The 24,464-nt window shown below is 38.2% G+C and overlaps 1 protein-coding gene across 4 annotated transcripts in view; it reads right to left on the bottom strand.

Annotated features, from left to right (window-relative positions):
- LOC119474626 (guanine nucleotide-binding protein G(s) subunit alpha-like) overlaps positions 1-23,942 on the bottom strand; it is a 36,817-nt gene extending 12,875 nt beyond the window's left edge. Inside the window, exons 1-7 of one of the 4 annotated variants that reach the window (XM_037746791.1) lie at positions 22,367-23,942; positions 19,697-19,769; positions 16,685-16,753; positions 15,813-15,867; positions 15,267-15,386; positions 14,424-14,525; positions 9,151-9,248 (exon numbers count right to left, since the gene is read on the bottom strand). In XM_037746791.1, the coding sequence (XP_037602719.1) occupies positions 9,151-9,248; positions 14,424-14,525; positions 15,267-15,386; positions 15,813-15,867; positions 16,685-16,753; positions 19,697-19,769; positions 22,367-22,505 (656 nt within the window). In that variant the 5' untranslated portion in view covers positions 22,506-23,942. The remainder of the gene's footprint in view (positions 1-9,150; positions 9,249-14,423; positions 14,526-15,266; positions 15,387-15,812; positions 15,868-16,684; positions 16,754-19,696; positions 19,770-22,366) is intronic. The other 3 variants (XM_037746873.1, XM_037746947.1, XM_037747042.1) reach the window with 3 other exon arrangements.
- Between the last annotated feature and the right edge of the window lie 522 nt (positions 23,943-24,464).

Raw genomic sequence — 24,464 nt, 5'->3', positions numbered from 1 at the left:
GTTAACCTACACCATTATCCTGAGGTATTCAAGTTAAATTGCACAGCTTGGGAATTCAAAGCAAATTCCAGTTTTAAGCTCTGTAAACATGCAACTTTAAAAACACTTGAATTTGTCGCTTGAGGGCACTGAAATCAGACTCTGCACAAGAGAGCATTGAAGCTTCACAAGTCTCCGAAACACCAAGTCAGAAAAGTCAGAAAATGGTCTTCCTCAAAGGGGGGAAAAGACCGAGCACGGCCCGCCGAGGGGAACCTTTGGAGGGGCTTTGCTGCGTCTCTGTACGTTAACGCTTCACATTGAGAGCCCACCAAACCAAAAGGCTTCACCAGCCGATCCTTAATCAAACACACACATTCGGAGAGAGAGAGAGAGAGAGGGAGAGAGAGAGAAAGAGGAGGAAAGAAAAGAGAGAGAAGGCTGTGTCTGACATTACAGCGCTGCTCCAAAAATAGCTCCCTGGCGCCCTGGCCTCCAGCTTGGTTGTCATGGAGACAGAACCACAGGCGCTATAAATAGACAATCGGCTCCAAATCTTGTGTGACTGGAGTGAGGCCAGAAAGAGGGAGAGACAGACAGGGAGAGAGGAGAAGAAGAGAGAAAGAGAGGGAGAGAGAATGACAGATAGAAGAGAAAAATAAAAAAGAAAGAATGGTAGAAGAGGGGGAGAGAAAGAGAGCGAGCAACAAAGAGATACAGAGAGAGAGAAATGCAGGGAATGGAGTGGGTTAGAGAGAGAGAGAGAGAGAGAGAGAGGAAGAAGTGCAAGAAAGAGAGAAAAAAAAGGAACAAAGAACAAATTAAAGAAGTTAAGACAAGAAAGGGAAAAACTAAAAATGAACAAAGTAAGAATCAAAGAAAAGAAAAGTCAGAAAGACAAACAGAATGAAAGAGAAACGCAAAAATTAATAGATAGAAAGAAAGAAAACAACACACGGAAAAGAAACAAAAGAGAAAGAACAGGTTACGAAAGGCGAGAATTAATGAAAGAACAAAAAGAATAAGAAACAAAAAAGAAGACAGAAAAACAAAAAATAAGGGAATAACGTACCAAAAGAAAGAAATAAGACAAAATAAGAATTTAAGAATAGACAAAAAATTACAAGACCGAGAGAAAAGTCGTGAAAGAAAGAAAAACTGAATAAAACAGAGACAGAAAGACAGAAAGCAGGGGAAGAACATGAGAGCAAAAGAAAGAAAAGAAACAAAAAATACACACAATTAACAAAGAAAATAAATGTAAGTTATAGTAAGGAAAAAAGGAAGGTAATAAGGGAAAGAAAATGTACAAGAGAAAAGAAAGAAAAATAGGCAAACAGTGTTTGAATATAAAGACAGAAGAGAAAAGAGTAAAGCTGGTACTGTACTGGGAACACTGGCCTGTGAAACAGCAGCTGAATACTGGGAGCGGCACAATCACTGAATACACACAGCATTCACTAAATCACAATACAGTGAGATTGCAGCAGCAGCAGACATCTCGCTCGCCTTAAACACTTGCTCATGCTACATATCACAGCACGTTTCACATCTGAACATATTCACAACCACACCACACTAAAGTATTGACACTACAACCCCCCCAAAAAAAATCAGTTTGTCTTTGCCCGTCGCTCATACACACTCCCCACATCCTCGCAATGAGTCAGAGACTCAATCCGAGCCATTTTCTGTCCCTGCAGAAACACAACCACACATCACACAGAGAGAGAGAGAGAGAGAGAGGGGAGGGGGGGAGAAAGAAGAGGGAGGATGCCGGAGAAGTAAATCAGGGGGACTCCGGCACATGACGGCACATTATCGCAGGGACAAGATTTCAGAGAGTCGACGGATAATAAACACCGGCTGGTATCGCAGCCCGGCGACACATAACACAAACAGACTCATCTTACACAAGATACACAATTTTTCTCTAAACATCTGGTTAGGGACAGTTCTGCCAAATATATATTCTTCCTCGGGCTGTCAATCGATTAAAATATTTAATCGCAATTAATCGCATGATTGTCCATAGTTGATCGCAAATTAATTTTTTATCTGTTCAAAATGTACCTAGAAGGGAGATTTGTGAAGTATTTAATACTCTTATCAACATGGGACTGAAAAAATATGCTGATTTATGCAAATGTATGTATATATTTATTATTGGAAATCAATTAATAACATAAAACAATGACAGATATTGTCCAGAAACCCTCACAGGTACTGCATTTAGCATAACAAATATGCTCAAATCATAACATGACAAACTGCAGCCCAACAGGCAACAACAGCTGTCAGTGTGTCAGTGTGCTGACTTGACTATGACTTGCCCCAAACTGCATGTGATTATCATAAAGTGTGCATGTCTGTAAAGGGGAGACTCGTGGGTACCCATAGAACCCATTTTCATTCACATATCTTGAGGTCAGAAGTCAAGGGACTCCTTTGAAAATGGCCATGCCAGTTTTTCCTTGCCAACATTTAGCAACATTAACCTACTTCCCAATAAGCTAGTATGACATAGTTATGGATTCCTGAGGGTTTTATAGTTTCATATGATGCCAGTATCTTCACTCTAGCTTTAAAACTGAGCCCGCTACAACCTCCGAAAGATCGATTGCATTAATGCGTTGAAGAAATGTGTCGTTAAAACGAATTTGCGTTAACACGTTATTATCGTGTTAACTTTGACAACCCTAATTCTTCCATATTAATTCCGATAAAGTTGGTTTGAAGCCTTTAATAAAAAACTGACATAAAGGCCTAAAAATAAAGAAAATCCACAGCGCGTTTCCCAATGCTGGCTCTATAATAAGAGTTAAACAAGATCCCAAATGACAACTAATGGTTATTTGTATTATCAAATAATCGTTTACTCTACAAAATGCCACAATACACTGCAAATTAATATCTAAAATACGTTTCCAGAGCTCAAGGAGAGGTCTTTAGAGGGACAGTTCACTCCAAAATCAAATTCCTCTTACCTGAGCAATGGAGCAAGCGAAGCAGCTGCACCCCGACTATTAGACATTTTTGATCATGCAACTTTGCTATTTTTAAACATTTGAGCTAGTTTGGATTACACATAGTTATATGTGGGCGTTAGTATATGAATTCAAAATGACATTTTCCACCTAAGCCGTTCCCTCGTATGAACGCCGGGTCACTAGTGTCATTAGTGCGAGGGGTCTGCGGCGATGTCAGCAAACCATCCAACCTGTCTTGAAACACACACCATGACTCATTTTGAAACACACACCATGACTCGTTTACAATGCTTTGTGGGTGTGACATTTTTAGCCATGTCATCCCCATTCTTAGATACAACCAATGTGTTTATGATTAAATTGTTTACTAGAGCACACTGTTCCTCACAGAAGCAGCCTCTTAATTTTGCTCTCAAACGGCACCAGATTGATGCATTTAACTTTCTGAGGTCCATTCACCGCAGTCTCACAGAATCCTGTGGGAAACACTGTAATATATAGTGCAATATAAACTGAGCTTTGTAGGGAAAGAGCAGCTTTATTGGTCATGATTGAAGGCTCTATAATGCAGGAAATGGCACTTTCAGGTGTTAATTAAATGAAATATTTCCTGCCATACCTCCCCTTGTCTGTCACTAAACTTGCACCCACACGAACTAGGCAGCCATGCCTGTAGTGCTATTTATCAATCTAGATTGTTTCGTCCATGAGTATATGTGCTAGTGTTGTCAAAAATATCTAAGTATCGATACACGAGTACCAGTTGCACTGTCTTCTCTCTCTTCTGTCCAACAGCGAGTTGACACACACACACACACACACACCATACACATACGGCTATTTATCTTTTAGTACAAATCTAAAATCTTATGCCGTCAGTGCTGTCAATTTTTCCCTGTGGTATCGAAATTGGTATTGAATATCGATATTTATCAAGGTATTGTATCTAAGTTAGAAATTCCAGTATGGTGACAACACTAATATGCACGCTTTATTCTGCGCAGTGATACGGTTGACGGGTGTAGTTCGGTAGAAAGAAAATAGTTCCTACAAAAAGCTGCTCACAATAAGGTCTGTAGATTATCTCGAGTAAACAAGTCACGATTTCTGGAAAGAGAAATTGCTGCTGAGTTTTTTTTAAATGTAGTTTATTGGCACTTTGAGCACCACAAGCCGAGTGCCATCTAGTTCCATCATATTGGAGAGAAGGCAGACACATCTACGGCCGATATCTCCAACACTCGGCAACTCCCACCAAAACCATCAACATTGACAAATAGCACTAAAGGTAAGAGGGAAAAATATGTAATTTGGATTTTGGGGTGAACTGTCCCTTTAAGTTACTTGTTTTATCTACTTGTATGTATTTGGGTCAAAACAAAACAGAGAAAAGCAACAAATTCTCACATTTGAGAAGCTGGAACCAGTGAATGTTTGGCGTTTTAGTTTGAAAAATTACTTTATGATGAATTAATTGCAGGGCTGTCATCGACTAAAGAAATTCTCAGTCGACTAACAATCATACGATTTTGTCGACTAATTGATTAGTTGATTTAATCAACAGATTTGTAAAACTGAGTTTCTCCACAAAGAATCACACAAAAGTCACTCCATTTTCAAGAACATATCACAGGTAGACACTGTTCAAAAGGCAAAAAGGATGCGCTGCATTTGCTTCTATCGTACCATCGTCACGTCTGCACAGTAAACATGACGCTGCAGCGGGTTAGCGTAGCTCAGCATAAAGACTGAAAACAGGCTCTGTGTGTGAAGGTACACAATCTGCCTATAAGCTGAGCTCACTGATTAACACTTCATATCTTATTTGTGTAGTTCTTACAAAAAACCAAAGTGTAGTTTGTGTTTTACGGGATGTTGTGTGCCGGACTATATTTGGGTCGGATGCTGTAACTTCCTGAAGCCTCCGTTGGTTGCCTGGCAACCTCACAGTGACAACAAGAGACCTGGAAGCTGGACCTAGGGACCGTTTAAATTTGTGATGGAAAAAAATACTTATGATGAGTCATAAATAGCTAATTTTATATATAATATAATATAATTCAATATAATATTATATAATATCTTTATGACAAAAAATATATATTTTATCCAATAGTTTGTTCAAAGTTAACAATTACTAACAATCATATAAAATCACATTATATATTATATATTAGTCAACCAGGTCAGAATATTTCAGTACAAAGTTTACAACTCTATGATCCCAGTATGGATGAAACAACAGAAACCTGACAGGCCTCCTCTTCTGAGTCAAAACAAACCCTTTCCCCTCCGTCCTGTTAGCGGACACGGTCACGCTGTTTGGATTTTATATGTGAATTGACTACAGTGGACTGAAAACAACACATCCACATGTAATCAAGGACAACAACATCCTCGCAAACAAAGTGTGTGACCATATAAGGCGTCAGGAAGTGTTGATGAAAAAAACAACAAAAACACATCATAGAGGAGCATGACGGAGCAAAAACACCGTCAGGGAAGCTTCGGTGACTTCGCTTTCATCAGACCGAGACAACGAAGCATCACCAACTTCTTCTTCCCTTTTTTATTTTAATCATGACATGAATTGGATGATATAATTGTTTTTTTTAAATGCAGAGACGGGTGTATATGGGGTGGTCCTGACTTTTCACGCGCTGATCCGGGGTTGACGTTTTCATTTAATGCTAACAACCTTCATCAATAATGCTGAAGTTGTCTCTCTCCTAACACACTCGCTCATTCTTTCTCCTTCTGCAGCCTGCCTGGGTTAAAAATAGCTCTCCCCTCTCTCTTTCTCTGCTTCTCCGTTTACATAAGCACACAGTGGGGGGAGGGGAGCACTTCCGGTCTGGCCACCCAGCCCAGCATCTGATCCATAACACTGGGGCTGCTGGGTGTGGGAGAGGAGGGGAGGAGAGAGGAGAGGAGAGGAGACGAGAGGGGAGAAGAAGAGAGGAGAAGACGAGAGGGGAGGAGATGAGAGGAAAGGAGAGGAGAGGAGAGGAGTGGAGAAGACGAGAGGAGACGAGAGGAGAGGAGAGGAGAGAGGGAAGCCCTCTCTTTCCCTATTTCAATCTGTCTCTTCAATCGTTTCTCGTCTTCAATCGTTCTGTCTCTCCGTTAGCTCGCAACTCTCTCGGTCCACAATCACATTTCTAACCAGGAAGGTTTGTCATGATCATTTTGCAGAGAGCCTCAGCAATGAGGAGCAATTGATCTTTCCAGTCTTTACCAGCCGCACACCGTCGCGGCTGGTAAAGACTAAACCAGTGGTCCCCAATCTTCTTAGCTTGTGACCTTTTACAAAAAAAGGCAGTGTCATGTTTCTAATAGGGATGGGGGGAAAAAATGTATTCACCTATGTATCGCGATTTTCTTCACGATTTTGAAATTGATTTTTTTAATACCAGAATCGAATATATTTGCTTCATTTGAGTGAAGGTAGAAGGAAGTTACCGCTTTTAATGTTGTAGTCAGAGTAACGTGACGTCATATCCGTTCCGTATCCGTCAACCAAAACAACAAGCAGAAAGTAGAAAACTGCGTAGGGTCCACGTGGATACAAACTGCACCCTCACATTTTAAATCCAAAGTGGTGAACACTACACATACAGTAAAGTATGGAAACACTTTGGGTTTCACACATTGCCAGGAAAAGCAGAGCTAAACATGGCTAAATCTGCATGCTATCGTAATGCGATAACGTGAGCCTCAAGCCAGCTGTCGCTCACATCTCCGTGGCCAAATCAGCCGATGCTACAACTGTAGAGCACAATGTACTGACATTATGTTAAATGCATTCAAACAGCCCAGATGTTAACAAAGGGAACTGTATATACCATATAGCACATCTGCAATTAAGATCGATTGGATTATATTCACTATTAGTTAAAAACATGACATGTCCCTATTAAATAGAAAATACCACTAATTTGAGAGGGAAATGTCTTTATTCTTTGATTTTTGGGTTGATGGAAAAAATGTAATACATAATGCCTGAAAATGATAATGATATATTTGACTTAACGACATCTCTGACTACATACACGCTGAAAATCAAACATTTTTACTGTATTCATTTGGATATTGTCCAATGTAAAAGTCCCAAGAAGTGTATGATTCAACTATTTTCCATGGCCTCTCTCTAAAAAAGTTAACAAAAATCAGAATAGATCGTAATATCAGATCACAATACTTGTAGAATCGCAATACATATCGAATCGGCACCTAAGTATCATGATAGCATCGAATCGGGAGATAAGCGTATCGTCCCAGCCCTAGTTTCTAATGTCTATCAGTCTAATGTCTATCAGCACGTTCACCAAAGAATGATTTCAGCGCTAAACTTCTCAGATGGTTTCATTTAATTTCCCTCCAATATTTCAGCAAATAAGCAAATACTAGAGAAAAGTCCAAAATAAGAAGATTGATCTTGTGACCCTTTGTACTTTAAGTACATTTTGCTGTTAATATTCATGTATTTTCACTTAAGTAGGAGTTTGAATGCAGGACTTTTACTTGTAATGGATAATTTTACTTGAGTACTTCCTCCACCACTGCATAAAGTTACATGTACCACAAAAAACAACTACCTCACACATGCACGTCGATGCACCAACACATACTGTACACAAACACGCACACACACAAACACGCACACGCACACACACACATGCGAGAGAGTCGGCAAGCCTGCGCCCTCCAAGAGCTCTGGCTTCATGTGACCACTGCATGCCTTATAACAGAGGCAGGCCTGACTGAGATCAAAAGGCGGATAAGAAAAAAAAAATACCAGAAAAGAAAGAAAGAAAAAGTTTGGAAACAGAGTAGGGAGAGCCGGGACGAGGGAGGTTCGGGAAGCTCGAGAGTTTTGGGGGGAAAAGTAACCCGTCTCAGCCTTTGAAACAAATAATTTCGATATGCAAAACACCGACATTGACAAGAATCAGCAGGGCTAAGACCAAATCGCTGTCACCGACCGAAGACATACACATACACAAACCACCAGGTCAGTGTTTTAGTTGTTTGACAAGACTGCCTACTAAACTGCAAACTAATAGAAAAGTCTACTTATTTGCCAGCACATAACAGTGCAGCTTTGCAACAATGACAAATGTTCTCCAGAAACCCTCACAGGTACTGCATTTAGCATTAAAAATATGCTCCAATCATAACATGGCAAACTGCAGCCCAACAGGCAACAACAGCTGTCAGTGTGTCAGTGTGCTGACTTGACTCTGACTTAAACTGCATGTGATTATCATAAAGTGGGCATGTCTGTAAAGGGGAGACTCGTGGGTACCCATAGAACCCATTTTCATTCACATATCTTGAGGTCAGAGGTCAAGGGACCCGTTTGAAAATGGCCATGCCAGTTTTTCCTCGCCAAAATTTAGCTATGGTTTGGAGCGTTATTAAGCCTCCTTTCCATCAAGCTAGTATGACATGGTTGGTACCAATTCACTCTCGCTTTAAAACTGAGCCCGCTACAACCTAAAAATCGTAAGTTGCGGTAATGCGTTAAAGAAATTAGTGCCGTTAAAATGCATTTGCGTTAATGCGTTATTATTGCGTTAACTTCGACAGCCCTAGTTGAGCCATTTTTGTCAAAGCCACTAATGTGCGTCATTAAGATTCATCATCAGGGCACAATGACTGTCTGTGCTAAATTTCACAGTAATCCATCAAATAGATGTTGAGATAATTCAGTCTGGTTCAAAGTGGTGGACCAACTGACAGACCAACGTTGCCATCCCTATAGAGCCACGCCGCCATCATGGCGAAAAACTATTAGAAGCATATCAATGAGCCACACTGTTGCACTGAAGGACATGTTTCTGCATTACAATGAACATGGACACTGTAGTTTATTCTCTATGCTGTAACACACTACGCACTAGTCAGAACAGACACACTGTGTAGGTAGCGCAGCGTTCATTGTCACCTTATGAACCTTGACACTTTGCCCTTACAGTAACCACATGCCAAAACGACCAAACACTCCTCAGTGCGAGTATATTATATGCATGTGGACTAAAGAGTCACAGAGAGAAAAAGGAAGCACGTCTTTGTGTCTGTCTCCACTTAGAAATATATGTACTGTATGTTTAAATGCAAATGAATGTATGAAGGTGGAAAAAAGGAAAGGATTTTTTCTTTAAAAAGAGAGACTTACTACTGTGCGCAGTCGATGAGTTGATATTCGTTGGACCTTTCCCAGCAGGCCCGCACACCCTCGTCCTGCCAGAGGATCTTTGCATGGTCATAAAACACCTGGAAAGAGAAAGAGGGGTCTGGATCAACGGCATACCACAACTAGAAATAACTGCGAGTCAGGCTCTCCTTTTAGGATCCCTGAAATAAAGATATGATATCACAAAAAGAGCAAAAGGAAAAGTGTGTGTGTGTGAGAGAGTAAAACAAGAATCGTATATAGCAATTCTTATTATTTATCTTTTATATTTTTCCGAGAGAAGAGATGAGAAAAGAAGAAGAGCTGTTTCAGTGAAGACCCACTGAACACGACCCCCCATCCCTGGCCTCCAAATTTACAGATACGAATAAAAACGTTCTCACGTAAATTGTTGGAGAAAGTGCAGGTTGCATATTTACTAGGGCTGTCAAAGTTAACGCGATAATAACCCGTTAACGCAACATGTTGTTGTTGTTGTTGGCTGTTGGGCTGCAGTTTGCCATGTTATGATTTGAGCATATTTTTTTTATGCTAAATGCAGTACCTGTGAGGGTTTCTGGACAATATTTGTCATTGTTTTGTGTTGTAATTGGTATCAAATAATAAATATATACATACATTTGCATAAAGCAGCATATTTGCCCACTGCCATGTTGATAAGAGTATTAAATACTTGACAAATCTCCCTTTAATGTCCTTTTTGATAAAAAAAAAGGCGATTAATTTGCAATTAATCATGTGATTAATCGCGATTAGATATTTTAATCGATTGACAGCCCTTAAATTCACACGTTTGCTAATGAGCTAAGCTACTCGTCTACAGCACAGAGCACGAAGAGGCAAATCTTCCAGTGGGTTTAATCGTCGATCATTGGTCGATCAAACGAAAATTAATCGGCATCTATTTTAATAATCGAATAATGATTTGCCTTTTTTTTTATAGAAAAAGCCAAACATTTGCTGGTTCCAGTTTCTCAAATGTAAAGATTTGAAGCTTTTATCTGTTTTACATGACAGTAAACTGAATATCTTTGGCTTTTGTACTGTTGGTAGGAAAAAAACAGATATCTGAAAATGTCACCTTGGGCTGTGGGAACTTCTAACAGGCATTTGTCTAGAAGAAAAGATTTATCGTGAATACAATGGACTTAATTAAGATTAATTGATAAGGAAAATAATCATTAGTATCAGCCTTAAAGAGAAGAAAAAAAAAAGAAGAGAGAAATAGTGTCACGATCAGACATAAACTACACTGAATGCAGCACACAACAAATGATGGACTTCATACATTGGTGGACGGTAATATAGGAACAAGTTGGCATCTCTGGATGATATCTATGTCCCTGGCTTGAGAACGTATTTCCCGTCCAAGTCTGGGTGGGTGAAAGAGTCTAAGGACAGATGGAGGGAGGCAGTGATATTCCCTGGCTCAGTTAGCAGTTGAAGGCCGGCTCGGAGAGGAGCGGCAGATGAGCGGGCTCTGACAGAGGCAGGAAACAGAACAGTTCAGCGAGTTCATGAAGAAACGGAGAGCTTTGTACGGACACAAGGCTTGGCTGTCACTACACAGGGGCCTATCTCTTCACTACGATCTGCAGCGGGTCACATACAACACGGTCAAGCACAAATAAGCCATTATGAGTCATAGAGTTACACTGTACAGCCTTAAAAATACTGGATGTGACTAAGAGTAGGCAGGTTTTGCAGTGACCACCGCGTTAGTGACTGATAGACACAAGTTTGGAAAAGTAGATGTGATAAATGGGACGAAGTCTGTTTAAAACTAGCAGTTTTGTTTGTCAGTTATTTTTCTTACCTTAAACTAAACTGTCAAACACGAGTGATTATTGATTCATTTGCACCCCAAGAGCGATTGGGGATTAAAGTAAAAGGGGTAAACAGAGTTTGGTTTGCAGTATAACTTAGCACACAGTTAAGTTAATGTAAGTTGATCAATGAGTTTACCTAGTAGTAAAAAAAATACTACTCCTTTGTGTTCCCTTTGTTATCCTTTGCTCTTATTTCCTTGAGAGTTAAAGTCAGATTCTAGGTAAAACTAGGAAGCCTCAAAGAGTACCAATCGGGCAAAATGATTCTCAGGTAATTTACAGACTCACAAAACCATGGAAAGAACCAGATTAAAGTAAAAGTAAGTACTAAATGGGAAAACACTTCATTCTGTGAGAACGGTTGTATTTAGAGGTAGGGCTGCAACTAACAATTATTTTTATTATCGAATAATCTGCTGACTTTTTTCCCCAAGTCATTGTTTAGTCTAAAAAAAAATCATAAAATAGTGAAAAGTCACCACTTCCAAAGGCCTAAGGTGACCTCTTAAAAAAAATTTCTTTGTCCCAACAAACCCAAAAGTATTCAAAAGACAAAGAAAATCAGCAAATCAACACAATTGAGAGGCAGGAGGTAATGAATGCTTCTCAATTGACATTTTTGCAAGCGATGAATCAAAAATAGTTGCAGATTCATTTTCTATCGATCCATTAATTCGATTCATTGTCTCAGTTCTATTCAGAGCTGAAATGTTTTGTTGATTAACTCGTTGACAAAAAACATTTTAAAAGTGATTTATCAAACAGAAATGCTAAACTTTTGCTGGATCAAGCCTTTTCTTTGTTTTATAATTGAATTTCTTTTGTTTTTGTCATAATAAATCAAATATCTTGAAGCTTTCAGACTGTTAATCAGACTTTGGCTCGGCAGCTCTAGTTATGTTTAACAGTACCTATAATAACAACATTGCAGCAACATAATTAAGTTTTACATACAAAAGCTAATTTAAGTGATCAGTTCATGAACACAGTAGTTGACTGTCAAAGAAATAATAATAGTAGTTCTGTGAGGCAACCAAGAATCTAAATGAGCCGTGAATTTTATTTGAGGAAAGAGGAAAATGTTTCATGAGCAGCTTTAAAAAGTGAAACTTCTTGTTGCTAATCAACAAAATATAAGAATCAAGAACGATGAGAAAACTACTACAGCAAACCAATTACATTATCCTATAAGTGTTGGGCTTTAAATCTCTAATTTCTAACACTAACATGCAACCATTTTCTCTCTCTGCTCATCGGATCGGAGGTCAACAAGGTCAACTTCAGGCTTTTCCATCTGTTTCTCTTTGAAGTGTATTTTTATCATAAAGTTTATTCATGGCTACATGTCAAATTCAGAGTTTGACAGAAAAAGAAAAAAGCTATTTGCCTCTCATAGAGGCATCATGAAACATGGTTACCATTCACTTTGAATTAAACTGCTTTATAGACTCAGGTTGAGAAACAGGTATTGTGAGTAATCTGCCAGGTGGTATGGTATGTAGGGCTTGATATGTTAAAAGAATTGTTCTGAGATATTAATAGTTTTTGGGGCAGAACTCTTTCAGATGTAGGAAATGCATTTAATAAATTCCCTCCACAGTCTTGAAGCGATGTTCAAGACTACGTTTCAGTATGAAGTGGGTTCAGAGAGTGTCTCTGTTTATACAACATCTACTTCATGGCTGTTGTTGCTCTTAATGACGTTTCTCCCTTTTTTTTTCCTGTTGAAATGTTGTTTTGTACAGTTTGTCCTGAACAGAACGTGTTGTATGTTGTAAAAATGGTAAAGCCCTGCAAGGCAAATTTGTGATTTTGAAGTATTTACAGTAAATAAAACAGACTTTGACTACAATGCGTCGTCACTGTACTGTACTGTACTGGGAGCTCAGGAGAGGTGGGCATGGCAGTGATCGGGTCTGAGCAAATAACCTCAGGAATATTTCTTTATCTTGCATCAAAGTTGATCCATTTCATTACTAACATTTTAGGAGAGAAAATATTTTTTTGTGTGAATCATAACTACAAGGATTACTGATTAGAAACGAAGCTTGAAAGGAAATCAAGACTTTGGAGATTCAATCCAGGCCTTGTGCTTATTTTCTCTCCCTCTCTTCCTCCTCTGCTGAAGGCAGAGTCAACCAGTCCAACTGGTTTCCAGTAGGCCCTAAGGCCAGGCGAGGGGGAGCGGGCTGAGGAGGAGGAGGCGGGTGGAGGAGTTGGAGGAGAGGCTGAGCCTATAAAATAGTTTTCTACTGTATTCTCTTCTCCTGAACAACCACTCATTCACCTCGACGGGCAGAATTGAAAGCCAAGGCTTCCGGCGCTTCATTAATCATTACTTTAACCAGGTAACCAGCTGTCATTGTGCTCAAATCACCATTTAAAATAACAACTGTAACCCTGCTTTAACTCTCCACACCCCACATGAAAACTCTGGTCTTTCCCTCCTCAGTGGACGTCTAGTGACTGACTGACAGTCTGAGGGAAGGGTCAGCTTCAGACAGGTCCACATCATAAATTTGCCACGAAGTAACAGAGACAATATCAGGAGACTTCCTTTTGCTTACACACAAATACTCTCAGTGCTGCTAAAAACAAATCTACGACCAGTTTAAACACCAAGGCTATATCGTGCTGGAAAAAAACAGGGAGGACACAGTGTTCTTCTTCTCCCTCTATACGTAACCTGTCCCATATCGGGAAAACAGATCAAATGCTATCTAACCAATAGCTGTTTACTTACTAATTTCATAGATTCCAAGTTGGATTAATAATTTTTCGCAGTTTGACGTCACATCTATTCTCTAAATGTTTGTTCCACTGATTGATTAAAGCTACATCTCACTCTTTAAATTTGTGAGACATTTAAATCTGCAAACACACGTCTTTTGGAACATCATATCAAATCAAAAAAATCTACTTTGAATGATTTTATACACATTTCCCATTTAAATCAAACAAGGTATCTTTGAAAATCTAATCAAAGAAAATTGATTAAAATTTAAAATAAATCAGAATAGTTTGATTTATTGGGGTTTAGGACTGCTGGTCAGGAGTTTTTATTGATATACTTAAATGTACCAAAAATTATGTTTTAATTTAGAAAAACCGAGCTGAAATTAATGATCATTTTCATTTGATTTATTGAAATATCCTAAAGCACAAAATGATGTATTCAAACATCTTGTTTTGTTTGTCCAGCAGTCTAAAGCCCCAAAATATTAAATTTCCAATGATATCAAACAGAGAAAAGCAGCAAATCTTCACATTTCAGAGTTTGGAAAAAAAGGACTTTTTTTTACCATTTTTTTGCTTGAAAATGACTTAAATGATTAAATCGATCACCATAATTGTCACGTCATTTTTGTCGACTAATTATTGCGCTCAATCAAAAAGTTTCATCATAATCAGTTATGGTTATATTACCATTTTTGACAATGCAGTGAGTCTCTGAGCGGCCGTCAGGAGCAGACTGCAGCTCAGGGGGGAATCCCTCAGAGCCTCTGTGTTTCTGGAGGACGGGTCCCTCTAGACACATTTAGGGTTATTACAGACAATCAATGTTAATAGGCGCTGGGGATCTCTCAGGTGAGAGGCTCATTCAATTGACAGCGTCCCCAGCGGAAGCACACCTGCTAATTACTGAATCACTGCGCAAACACACTGGGCGGACTCATGAAGGCCGCCGTGGGAGGTTCCTCACTCACCTACAGCACACCTGCTGAGCCGGCTAGACCTGACACTACTCAACAACGTTTAATAGCACTTATAGTAAGACGCTGAGATCAATTTCACAACAAAACATCTAAAAAAAAAAATCAACAACGTTCAAAAATTGAAGCTGATTTGTATTATCAGCTTGATCTCTTGCGAGGTTTACACAGACAAACCAGACTGTGATTAAGTCTGTTTAAAATATTTAAATTATTAGTACTGTTTTAATTATTTTCATGAATAGATCATATGGTCTATTTAATGTCACAAAAATTGTGTAAAATGCATGTAATGTCCTGTTTTGTCCAACCAACAGTCCAAAAACCAGTTCAGTTAAATATCACAGATGGAACCAGAGAAGTTTTGTGTGAAAAACATGATTTAAATAATAATAAGTTGATGAACAGAATTGTTGCCAAATACTGCCTTTGGTGTAAAGATGTAATACTTTGATGATACAACACTTGCGTCGACCTCCAGATGACATTCGACTCAGAGGTTATTAGTGTAAAATGGGACTTGTAGTTGAAAGAAGGAAAAAGGTGGTTAACTTACCGAAGGAAACTCGAAATCCTTCTGGTTTACTATGTTCATGACATAATCGATTCGGCATTGGTTTGCAGGACAGGCTAACTTGCATGGCGGTGTGAGCGTAGTCATGGCAGACACAATTGTCTGGATGGAGGGAACAGAAGAAGAAAACATAATGCAATAATTCTTTAAAAAAAAAAAAACACTGCAACACGGTTAATATTCAACATTTTTTACGTCTTAAAGCTCCTTTACATTGACACTATAAAAGAGCCTCATTTCAATGTGCTACATGCTCATTTTGAAGGCAGAGTGTTGCCTGAAGTTCATTAAGAGTTCAATCAAGATTTTAAAAGCATTCAAAAAATCAGTTGTTATTCTATTGCCTAACAACATCAGTAATAATTTATCATGACTTTGAGGCAAACAGACTGTATTGTGGACTCCAGGTTTTAACCTTTTCCTCTTGATGCTCAGTTTTATTACCCTAAATATTAGCAAATCTCTCATTATTGCTCCGAATGTGGTGCTAGAAATCATTCAAAATGGGTCAAAAGATCAATTTCTTACCTCTATAGCTTCTTTAATGTTGTTTTTAATATCATGAATTTTCTGTTTTTTCTCCCTGTGAAGGAACAAACAATGGTTCATGTTAGTTTTTGTACACAAAAGCATAAATCACAAGAAAAGAGCATTATCACCTCAAGCCAGGAAGGTTAACAGTGACAGTAACAGTCCCAAGCTTTGCTTAAATGTTAATAAAAATATGATTATTTCCAAAGCACGGCTCCGTGGGGAAGTGGAAAAAACTTTAGCCGGAAATATATCAGCTGTAAATCTAAATATGGATGAAATATATGGCAGAATGTTTCATCTAACATATAAAAGAAACAGCTTGATTATTCCAAAATAAGTAAATCAATGTTTTGTTTCTTCTGTGTGAGAGCCAGTAGGTTTTTGCTGTGTAACATTAACTTCTCTTTGTCAGCCTGGAGGTGAGTTATATCAGACATCAGTATTATGGCTGCTCCAGATGCACACATTTTGCTGACTAAGTGCAACTTCTGAATTTTGTGTACTTGCTGATACCAAATGAGAACAGCAGATCTATGTAGGTAACTAAGTAACAGTTACTGTCACTGGTCAAGTCCAATATTAACACCAGCCTACCATGAGGACAAAGTAAGATCCAAAGTATTAGCAAATACAACGATATGCTCCATTTTTTGTCCACTTATTGTTGTAAAGACAAACACACACACATACAGCATGGCACTCAGGTTTATGCAATCTGTGGGTTCACTGATACCAGTAGTACAGGTTTAACGTCACACAGCTCTTTCAGAAACCAGACAAAAGACAAGTTTGACAATTGAAAGTCAGATTTGATTCCAAAATTCCCCAAATGAAACGACCTCAGAGCTGCTTACACAATCAGGTACCTGCACATGGTGTGATTTCTTCTGAGTGACCCCGTGCAGTGTATTTTGTCGACAGCAGCCTGTGTTTCTCTTGTTGAGCAGAAAGATTTCAAATTAAAAGCATGGATTCATGTGTTCTTTGGTGAAAATAATCAAAACTTAATTAAAACTTTGATTGTCTATTATTATTGGCTGGCATGATATTTATACCCGATACCTCAATATCAATCTTATAAAAATGTTTCTGGATGACAATTGGTGCTTTCAATAGATATTTGAAACTTTAGAGGAATGATCAATAATGGTAAGGACACGATGACCAAAAAGTTACAGATATTCATTCATTTCACTGAGATTAAAAGTCATCTTACACATCTATCTAAATATTTCTTCTATTATCGTGAAAAACGTTACGTTAACTGCTCCCAATAATTGCTACCACAGCTTCCATGTTGAAGACTACAGGCTTGTGCCCAGGGCTGGGCAATATGACGATATATATCGTCAAAACGATACAAAATGTCTATCGTATATATATTTTTTTCTATATTTTATACTTAATTTTGCACTCTTAAAATGAGAAAATACTCAGTACTTTTCATTTACAAGTATTTGATTCACACAGGAGTATACATCATTTATTATGTATATTAGGTTATTTCATAAAGACTATTTATTTATTGAATTACCAGAAATAATGCAATATCATGATCGTAATTGAGATATGAAATTACCTATATCAGGATAGAAGATTTTGGCCGTATCGCCAAGCCTTACTTATGACTGGTTCAGGCAAACCAAAACAAAATAACCTCCCTTCCAAAACAAAAAATGAAGATGATGTGAAACTGAATAACAATTTAGTCTGATTATCAGGATAGAAAATTGTATCCATTTACTCCCAATACCACCCTTAAACCCAGGCCATAGCAGAATTTTACTACAGCCAAAATCGGGCCAGATATTGGTGCTGGATTGTGTAACAGTATATTTATATATCATTCTACTTTTGCTGTTATTACCAGATACAAGCGAGAGATGTTCAGTCAAAGCAACATGGAGACTGACACTGAAACTGAGCAGAATAAATGATGACAGAGGACCGGTGGTGAGTGTATCGTAGGATAAAGGGAATACAAGTCTTGTTGAACTGATAATACTGCTGCAGTGTTTTGGGATAAACATGGGGAGATTTTAGACAACTGATTTCACTATACTGTACGTCTGAAACAATTTGTTGATTAATCTATTAGTAGACTGGAACAACATTAAATGGAAACAGTTTTGATAAATAATTGAAAATCATCATCAAAGACTAATTCCAGATTCTCAAATGTGAATATCTTCATGGTTTTCTTCACTTTTTATGATAGTAAACTAAATATGTCATCGGAGGATGTCACCTTGGGCTCTGTGAAACTTTGATGTGCATTTTCTGACATTTTTATAAACCAAATGATTAATTGGGAAAATATTTAGCAGATTTATCAATAATGAAAATAATCGTTATACCAGCAGCTCTATTTTACAATATATATTTTTCTACCAATAAACAGATATGCTCTAAGACAACAGAGGGCCTTGGTTATCTGGCTTCTGGCAACTTTGATGAAGTTTTTTTTATGTTTATTAGTCTTCACTCCACTGTAAAAAGTTCTCAAAGTCAAGGGAACCAGTGATCCCTCTTTAAAATTGTAGATTACTAAACAAAATGGAAAAGGAACATCATCTATCTGATTATTTCCTCAAGGGAAGGAGATGTTTGAAGTTTAGGAGTGGCATCAGAGAGCTTCCCTCCGCTCCTTTATTTCACTCAGATTGACGAAAAAGAGAGAAATACTACATTCCTCACACACTAGGAGCTCCACAACAAAATAAAAGAGAAAAAAAACACTGCCCCTCTCACCCTCATCCCTCCTATATTACTGTATCACTCGCCCATCATCTCCTCCCAGCACCCTGCGTTGACTAGGTGCTGCCCTGCACCCAGAAGGGAACCCCAGCAAGGTGAAACCTTCCGGGGCCCAAAGAGAGCAGCAACAACAAACCCCCGGAGATAAATGCGACTGGGGAGTGACAGCCGACTGTGGATTTGTCATTACACCAGAGCGTCTGGGTCTGTGAGGAGCATCTGTTCGACGTGACCCAAAAATAAGCACATGATGATGCTCCTACCCCAAAACCCCTTTCTAGGAAACAGATGATCAGGAATAGAAAAATGTGACTATCGTTTCCATTGCATCAACTTGGGATTGAGTTTTAGGAAATTCACAAGACAGGGTGGCTTGAAAACACCCAGGGCAATGTTTCCATGACAACCTGAAACAGATAAAGCGTTCTTCTTGTGTCACGGAAACTTTTTTATTTACTCCATAACGTTACAAAAATCTGCCCAAAACATTTGACTTCATATTGGATCGCTGTTTTTCTTTTTAAACAATGACAGGAGTCTACCCCTCCATGCCAATACAAATGGGAAAAATTAATATTTGTTCACTAGCCAGGCGATCAGTTTCAGTCGATTAAGATCCTCTCATGTGTTTATGTGTAGTTAGTTTTCCTTCTGATAATCAGTACAATTATATATCAATATCAGGTTACAAAAGAAGAGGAAAATGCTTCTTTTATTCTCACTGACTGAGGAAGACACTTGCTATTAATTCTTATTACACAGATTTTAGGTCATTATTTTCCAACTTGTTGACAATTAACTTCCAAACTAACCAACTCATTTCACTGTTGTAGCTGAGTGAAACAGACCTGCATGCCGTTAGTGTAACTAAAGGTCAATCCCAATGCACCAGTTGTCCTCCCCAAAACATCCCATAATCACATCATCAAGGTCTTTGGTCAACAAATATGTTCAGATCTGATCCTGCAAGTATCATCCAATCACTCCTAATTATCAGTTTCTGACCTTCGTTCTGTAAATAAAACCACCAGAAGCGTCTGTAGTGGTTCGGTGATGAGATGTGCTGTAGGTGTGTGTGTGTGTGATCAACAACAGAGATACAGATTAAAACCAACACTTACTCTGCATTGAAGCCATTTACGTGCAATATTCGCATCTGTTTGACTATCGTGCTTTTGCCGGATTCACCGGCTCCTGAAAGCAGAAAGAAGACAGAAGAATAACAGTTTATTAAGAGTTGAACAAAACTCCTTCAGAGGCACCGACAACGAGGGAAACCAGAGGATGACGGTTTGAAAGCTTCGGTCTTAGGATACTGGATCTGTGAAGGCATTTTGGTGTCTTAGTATACTATTAGTTACTCTTCAGATTAAGATTTTACATGATAAGATTATAAAATATAACACGTTGCTACAGATTAAACTAGTAGTCGCCAACCTTTTCAGCTTGTGACTACAACGGTTCTGAAAAAATATCTAATTATGATTATTTTGACTGATATTGCAATTGTGATACGATGTGCGATATTAGAGGGAATGATCATTTTTACATCATTATTCTCATTTTCATTGAAAAACATATGATAATGATTTTTGCAAGGATCTGTACCAAACAAATATGTTATCTTAAATCTGTAGAATATGATGTGTAGGCCAGGACATCTCTGCAGCACGACAATATTTATTTAAAATTATATTTTGACACACATTTAGCCGTTAGCTAATATTGCACCTCCTGCGTTTTGAAAATTGCAGTAGGTCAAATTGCGATTTCGATAAAAATTTGGATTAATTGTGCAGCCTTACTCGTCACCGTTTGAATTACTCGCAGTTCCACCAAACAGAGATTTCACCTCTAAACTGACTCATGTCAGAAAAGGTAAAATGATCTATTATTTCACAAAGTCCTAGAGAAAAGTCAAAAACATTAATACAAAAACTACCTCGAGCAGCTACAACTGTAAAATGCTACCAATATGCATTATTGCATCGGTGCTAACAATCAAACAATGTGATATATTTTCTCTAGAACGAGTACTTTTAATACTTTAGGTTGGGGCTGCAAGATTATGGCCAAAATGATAATCCCGATTATTTTGATTTATATTGATATCACGATTATTTATCACGATTATTCATTGACTTTAGCGACAACATATTTTTATTTGCACTTTCACATTAAAATAAACAGAGTACTGTTTTCACCTCCATGCTGTGCTACATCCCTGTTAATGTACAAATTAGGGCTGTTATAAAAAACTGACATTGCAATATGTTTTTCTGCTATATATATATATATATATATATATATATATTGCAATATGAAAAAAAATACAGGGATATTCACCCTACTCCTTTGTTAGCTACATTTTAAAGTTAAAAGCTTCAATCTGGTGAATTTCGAGAGCAAAATTAGCAACATTAAGAGCTAGATAAACCATTTTATGCTCTCAATGTAATCATAAACACATTGGTTCTATAGATAATATCTTTACACAAAAGTGAAGCCAAAACATCTGGATCAACGGCAGGTGGCTAGCTGTTAGTTTAGGAAACGCCTGATTTTGTATATTGAGCAGAACGTGCATTTTAAACGTCAATATCGCAGCCGATCATGTTCATTTAATTGTGGGAAGCCAAAATTCACGATTAATATTTGATTAATTGTGCAGCCCCTTCTTTAGGTTGCTGATAGAACGTGTGTCACTTCAGGTAGGTAGGTTGAATGTAGGACTTTTACTTGTACGTTGTTGTGTTTACTGGAGTAAAGGATCTGAGGATTTCTTCCACCACTGCTTCCAGATGTGAGAGGGGCTCTCAGCATCAGGGATGTGGACAGGAAGAATCCACTCAGACTATTGTCTAAGTGTTTTTTTTTTGTTTTAGCAGAAGTGAGATGTAATTAAACAAGAATCAAGATAAATATCACTCTCCATAATTCTGGCATGATAATAAAATACATTAGACGGTCCCACATGTTCATGAGCAAAAGAGAAAAAACTCCTATATGTGTCCTATAGCAAACTGAAAATGAAAGAAGCCGGGACCACAACGTCTCCTAACCTGGACACAAGGAGCTAAAGGCTACACAGGCCTGCAATTTAGAGTGTAAGTGTACAAATCTGGGATCAATTTCAGATTAGCATGACCAGGACAGTCTTTTCAAAGGGGAGGCTAGTAATCCTGATAGTAATCCTAATTTGCTCTCCGTACTCCAAGAGGCTTGGCAGGATACTAGTAGCCGTGGCCTTGAGGTTCAGACTGTATCATGACATGGAGGCCTGGATGATGAAGCCACAAATAGCTTCATCACATTCAAAATAGTAGAGTTTTTCATCCAACATCCATTTCCAGAGTAGCTGGCGTGGAGAGGATTACGAAAAGGTGAGCGTGTGGTGTGAAACATATCATCAAACATGTAGTGTATATAGGCCTAAATGACTCAAGGTGAATCTACACTCTGCTGTCCTGTACGTCTAAAACACACATTTTGGTGTGGTCTCCCTGCTTCTTTCTGCATGCTGCTCCATGTCCACTCTCTCTCTCTCATGTCCTGTTATCATGCTCCATATGAACCCATGAATGCAGCAGCAGACAGGCTCTTCCCGTGTCAAGAAGACACTGTAAAAACCTGGTGACATCATGTCATTGCATCATATATTGATGCTTATAAAACATCTTTTTTCATGGGTATAATCTGAAACAAGAGCTATGGTGAAAATTGTGTTAGTGGGTGCAACAATGGAGCACAAAATGGGACACATATTAAATGATGATTTTCACAACACCTACCTAATAGTAGTAGCCGGTGAGTGGCACGGTATATCTGTTTGTCTTTCTGGAGCTGCTTCTCTATCTTTTTGTTGGCTTCCCTCTGTGCCTTCTCCTCATTTCGTTGGTCTTCGGTCTTACTATTGCCAAGACAGCCCATCTTCCCAAAAAAACCCAGTGATAGGTTCAGGATGGGAGGCAGGATGGATGGGTGGTTGGGTGTAGGTAGGTAGGTGTTGGGAAGGATGGAGGAAGGAGGAAGGAGGAAGGAGGGTGTTGATCAGAAGAAAAAATCCTAAATTCCTAGACTGGCCCAACAGAGGAACACCTGGCTCAAAATGGGTGACATTTATGTTGCCAGATGTGAAAAGGTAAAGTAGGCTCCACCAGGCTTTTGGCACAATATGCAGCCTATATGGATGGATTTACTGGCAATTTATCAGCACAAAAAAAAAAAAAGAAAAAAGCAGCAGAGCATCGATGCCGCCCTCTCAGAGAAGCTTGATTCTTGTGTTTTTCACTGTAAATCCGCAATGAAGTCATCAACATTGATATGAGAGAGTGGATGTGAGATTCTCCAGCCTGGCAATGCACATCAATGACAGTCCTGTATCCATAAAGGAGGGTTTCAATTTAATTTATATATATATATCCAGACTATTAGGGTTAAATATTCTCAGCAAATGTCTCCTCCGGAGCCCATCTTCGGCAGATTATCTCTCACACTGCCATTCAATTCATTTTCTACTACACACAACACCTATTTTTTCTCCACCTTTTTTTTTTTTTTTTTTAAAGATATATTTTTTTAAGGGTTGTTTGCAATCCAGCTAACAACAGCACATCAGAGGGGGTTATTAAGGTGGAGGAAAAAAATAAAAAAATAAATATTTCCTATATTAAAATGACGGCATGTGAATCACCATCAAGCTCTTCTTCTTCTCTCTCTATCACATTATTATTATATGCACCGTTTATTATAGGCAGCAGCAGCAGCAGGAGGATGATGTTATTATAGCAGCCTTATCAATAAGATCCTGTTTGATGATTTCCTCTCCTCGTCAACAGATGCTGGTGTGTTTTCTCGTTGGGTTTGACCAGACCCAGAAGAAGAAAAGGCCTCGTCTCCGTCTCCGTCTCCGTCCTCTTCTCTCTCTCCGGTAACGTTACCGTCTCCTCCTCACACCGGGGAGGCAGCTGGATGTCCTTGATGAATATGAGGTGATATCCAGGTGATGCTCGGTGTTTATTCCTCCGTTTATCTCCCGGTTGGTCGCAGGTCCAGCTGTCTGTGAGCTCTCTCAGCTGGTTGTATTCCCGGTGAGTCGGTGTGGTGGATCAGATGTTACATGTGTCTGAGACATGAACAGAGCGCGGTGGTTCCATCACTGACTGGTCCACACGTTTACTGCTGCTGTGTTGTTGCACCGGCAGTGAACCGGTGGTCGGTGTGTCGGTGTGTCTTGGAGCAGCAGAGAGTGGTTTCTTCTCGGTGTCACTGTGGATGATTGTGTCCCCCTTGTTTGTGTGAGGATCGTACATGTAGAGAGAGAGATAGCGGTGAGAGGTGGGGTGGGGCAACACGGCTCTCACGGAACCCTGAGAACACACCACGGTGGTCAAGCTGCAGGGGACGAGGGCTACAACTTCCGCCTGGAGCTTTCACAATAAAACCCTCATTTAAGCTTCATAGCCCAATGTTAGAATTATTATTATTATTATTATTATTATTATTATTATTATTATTATTATTATTATTATTGTTATTATTATTATTATTATTATTATTGTTATTATTATTATTATTATTATTGTTATTATTATTATTATTATTATTATTATTATTGTTATTATTATTATTATTATTGTTATTATTATTATTATTATTGTTATTATTATTATTATTATTATTATTATTATTATTGTTATTATTATTATTATTATTATTATTATTATTGTTATTATTATTATTATTATTATTATTATTATTGTTATTATTATTATTATTATTATTATTGTTATTATTATTATTATTATTATTATTATTATTATTGTTATTATTATTATTATTATTATTATTATTATTATTATTATTGTTATTATTATTATTATTATTATT

The sequence above is a fragment of the Sebastes umbrosus genome, chromosome 1 (genome assembly GCF_015220745.1).
Source record: "Sebastes umbrosus isolate fSebUmb1 chromosome 1, fSebUmb1.pri, whole genome shotgun sequence".
NCBI classification, from domain to species: domain Eukaryota; kingdom Metazoa; phylum Chordata; class Actinopteri; order Perciformes; family Sebastidae; genus Sebastes; species Sebastes umbrosus.
Note: the sequence above shows the minus strand (reverse complement) of the source record. Positions and strands in the feature narration are given on the sequence as shown.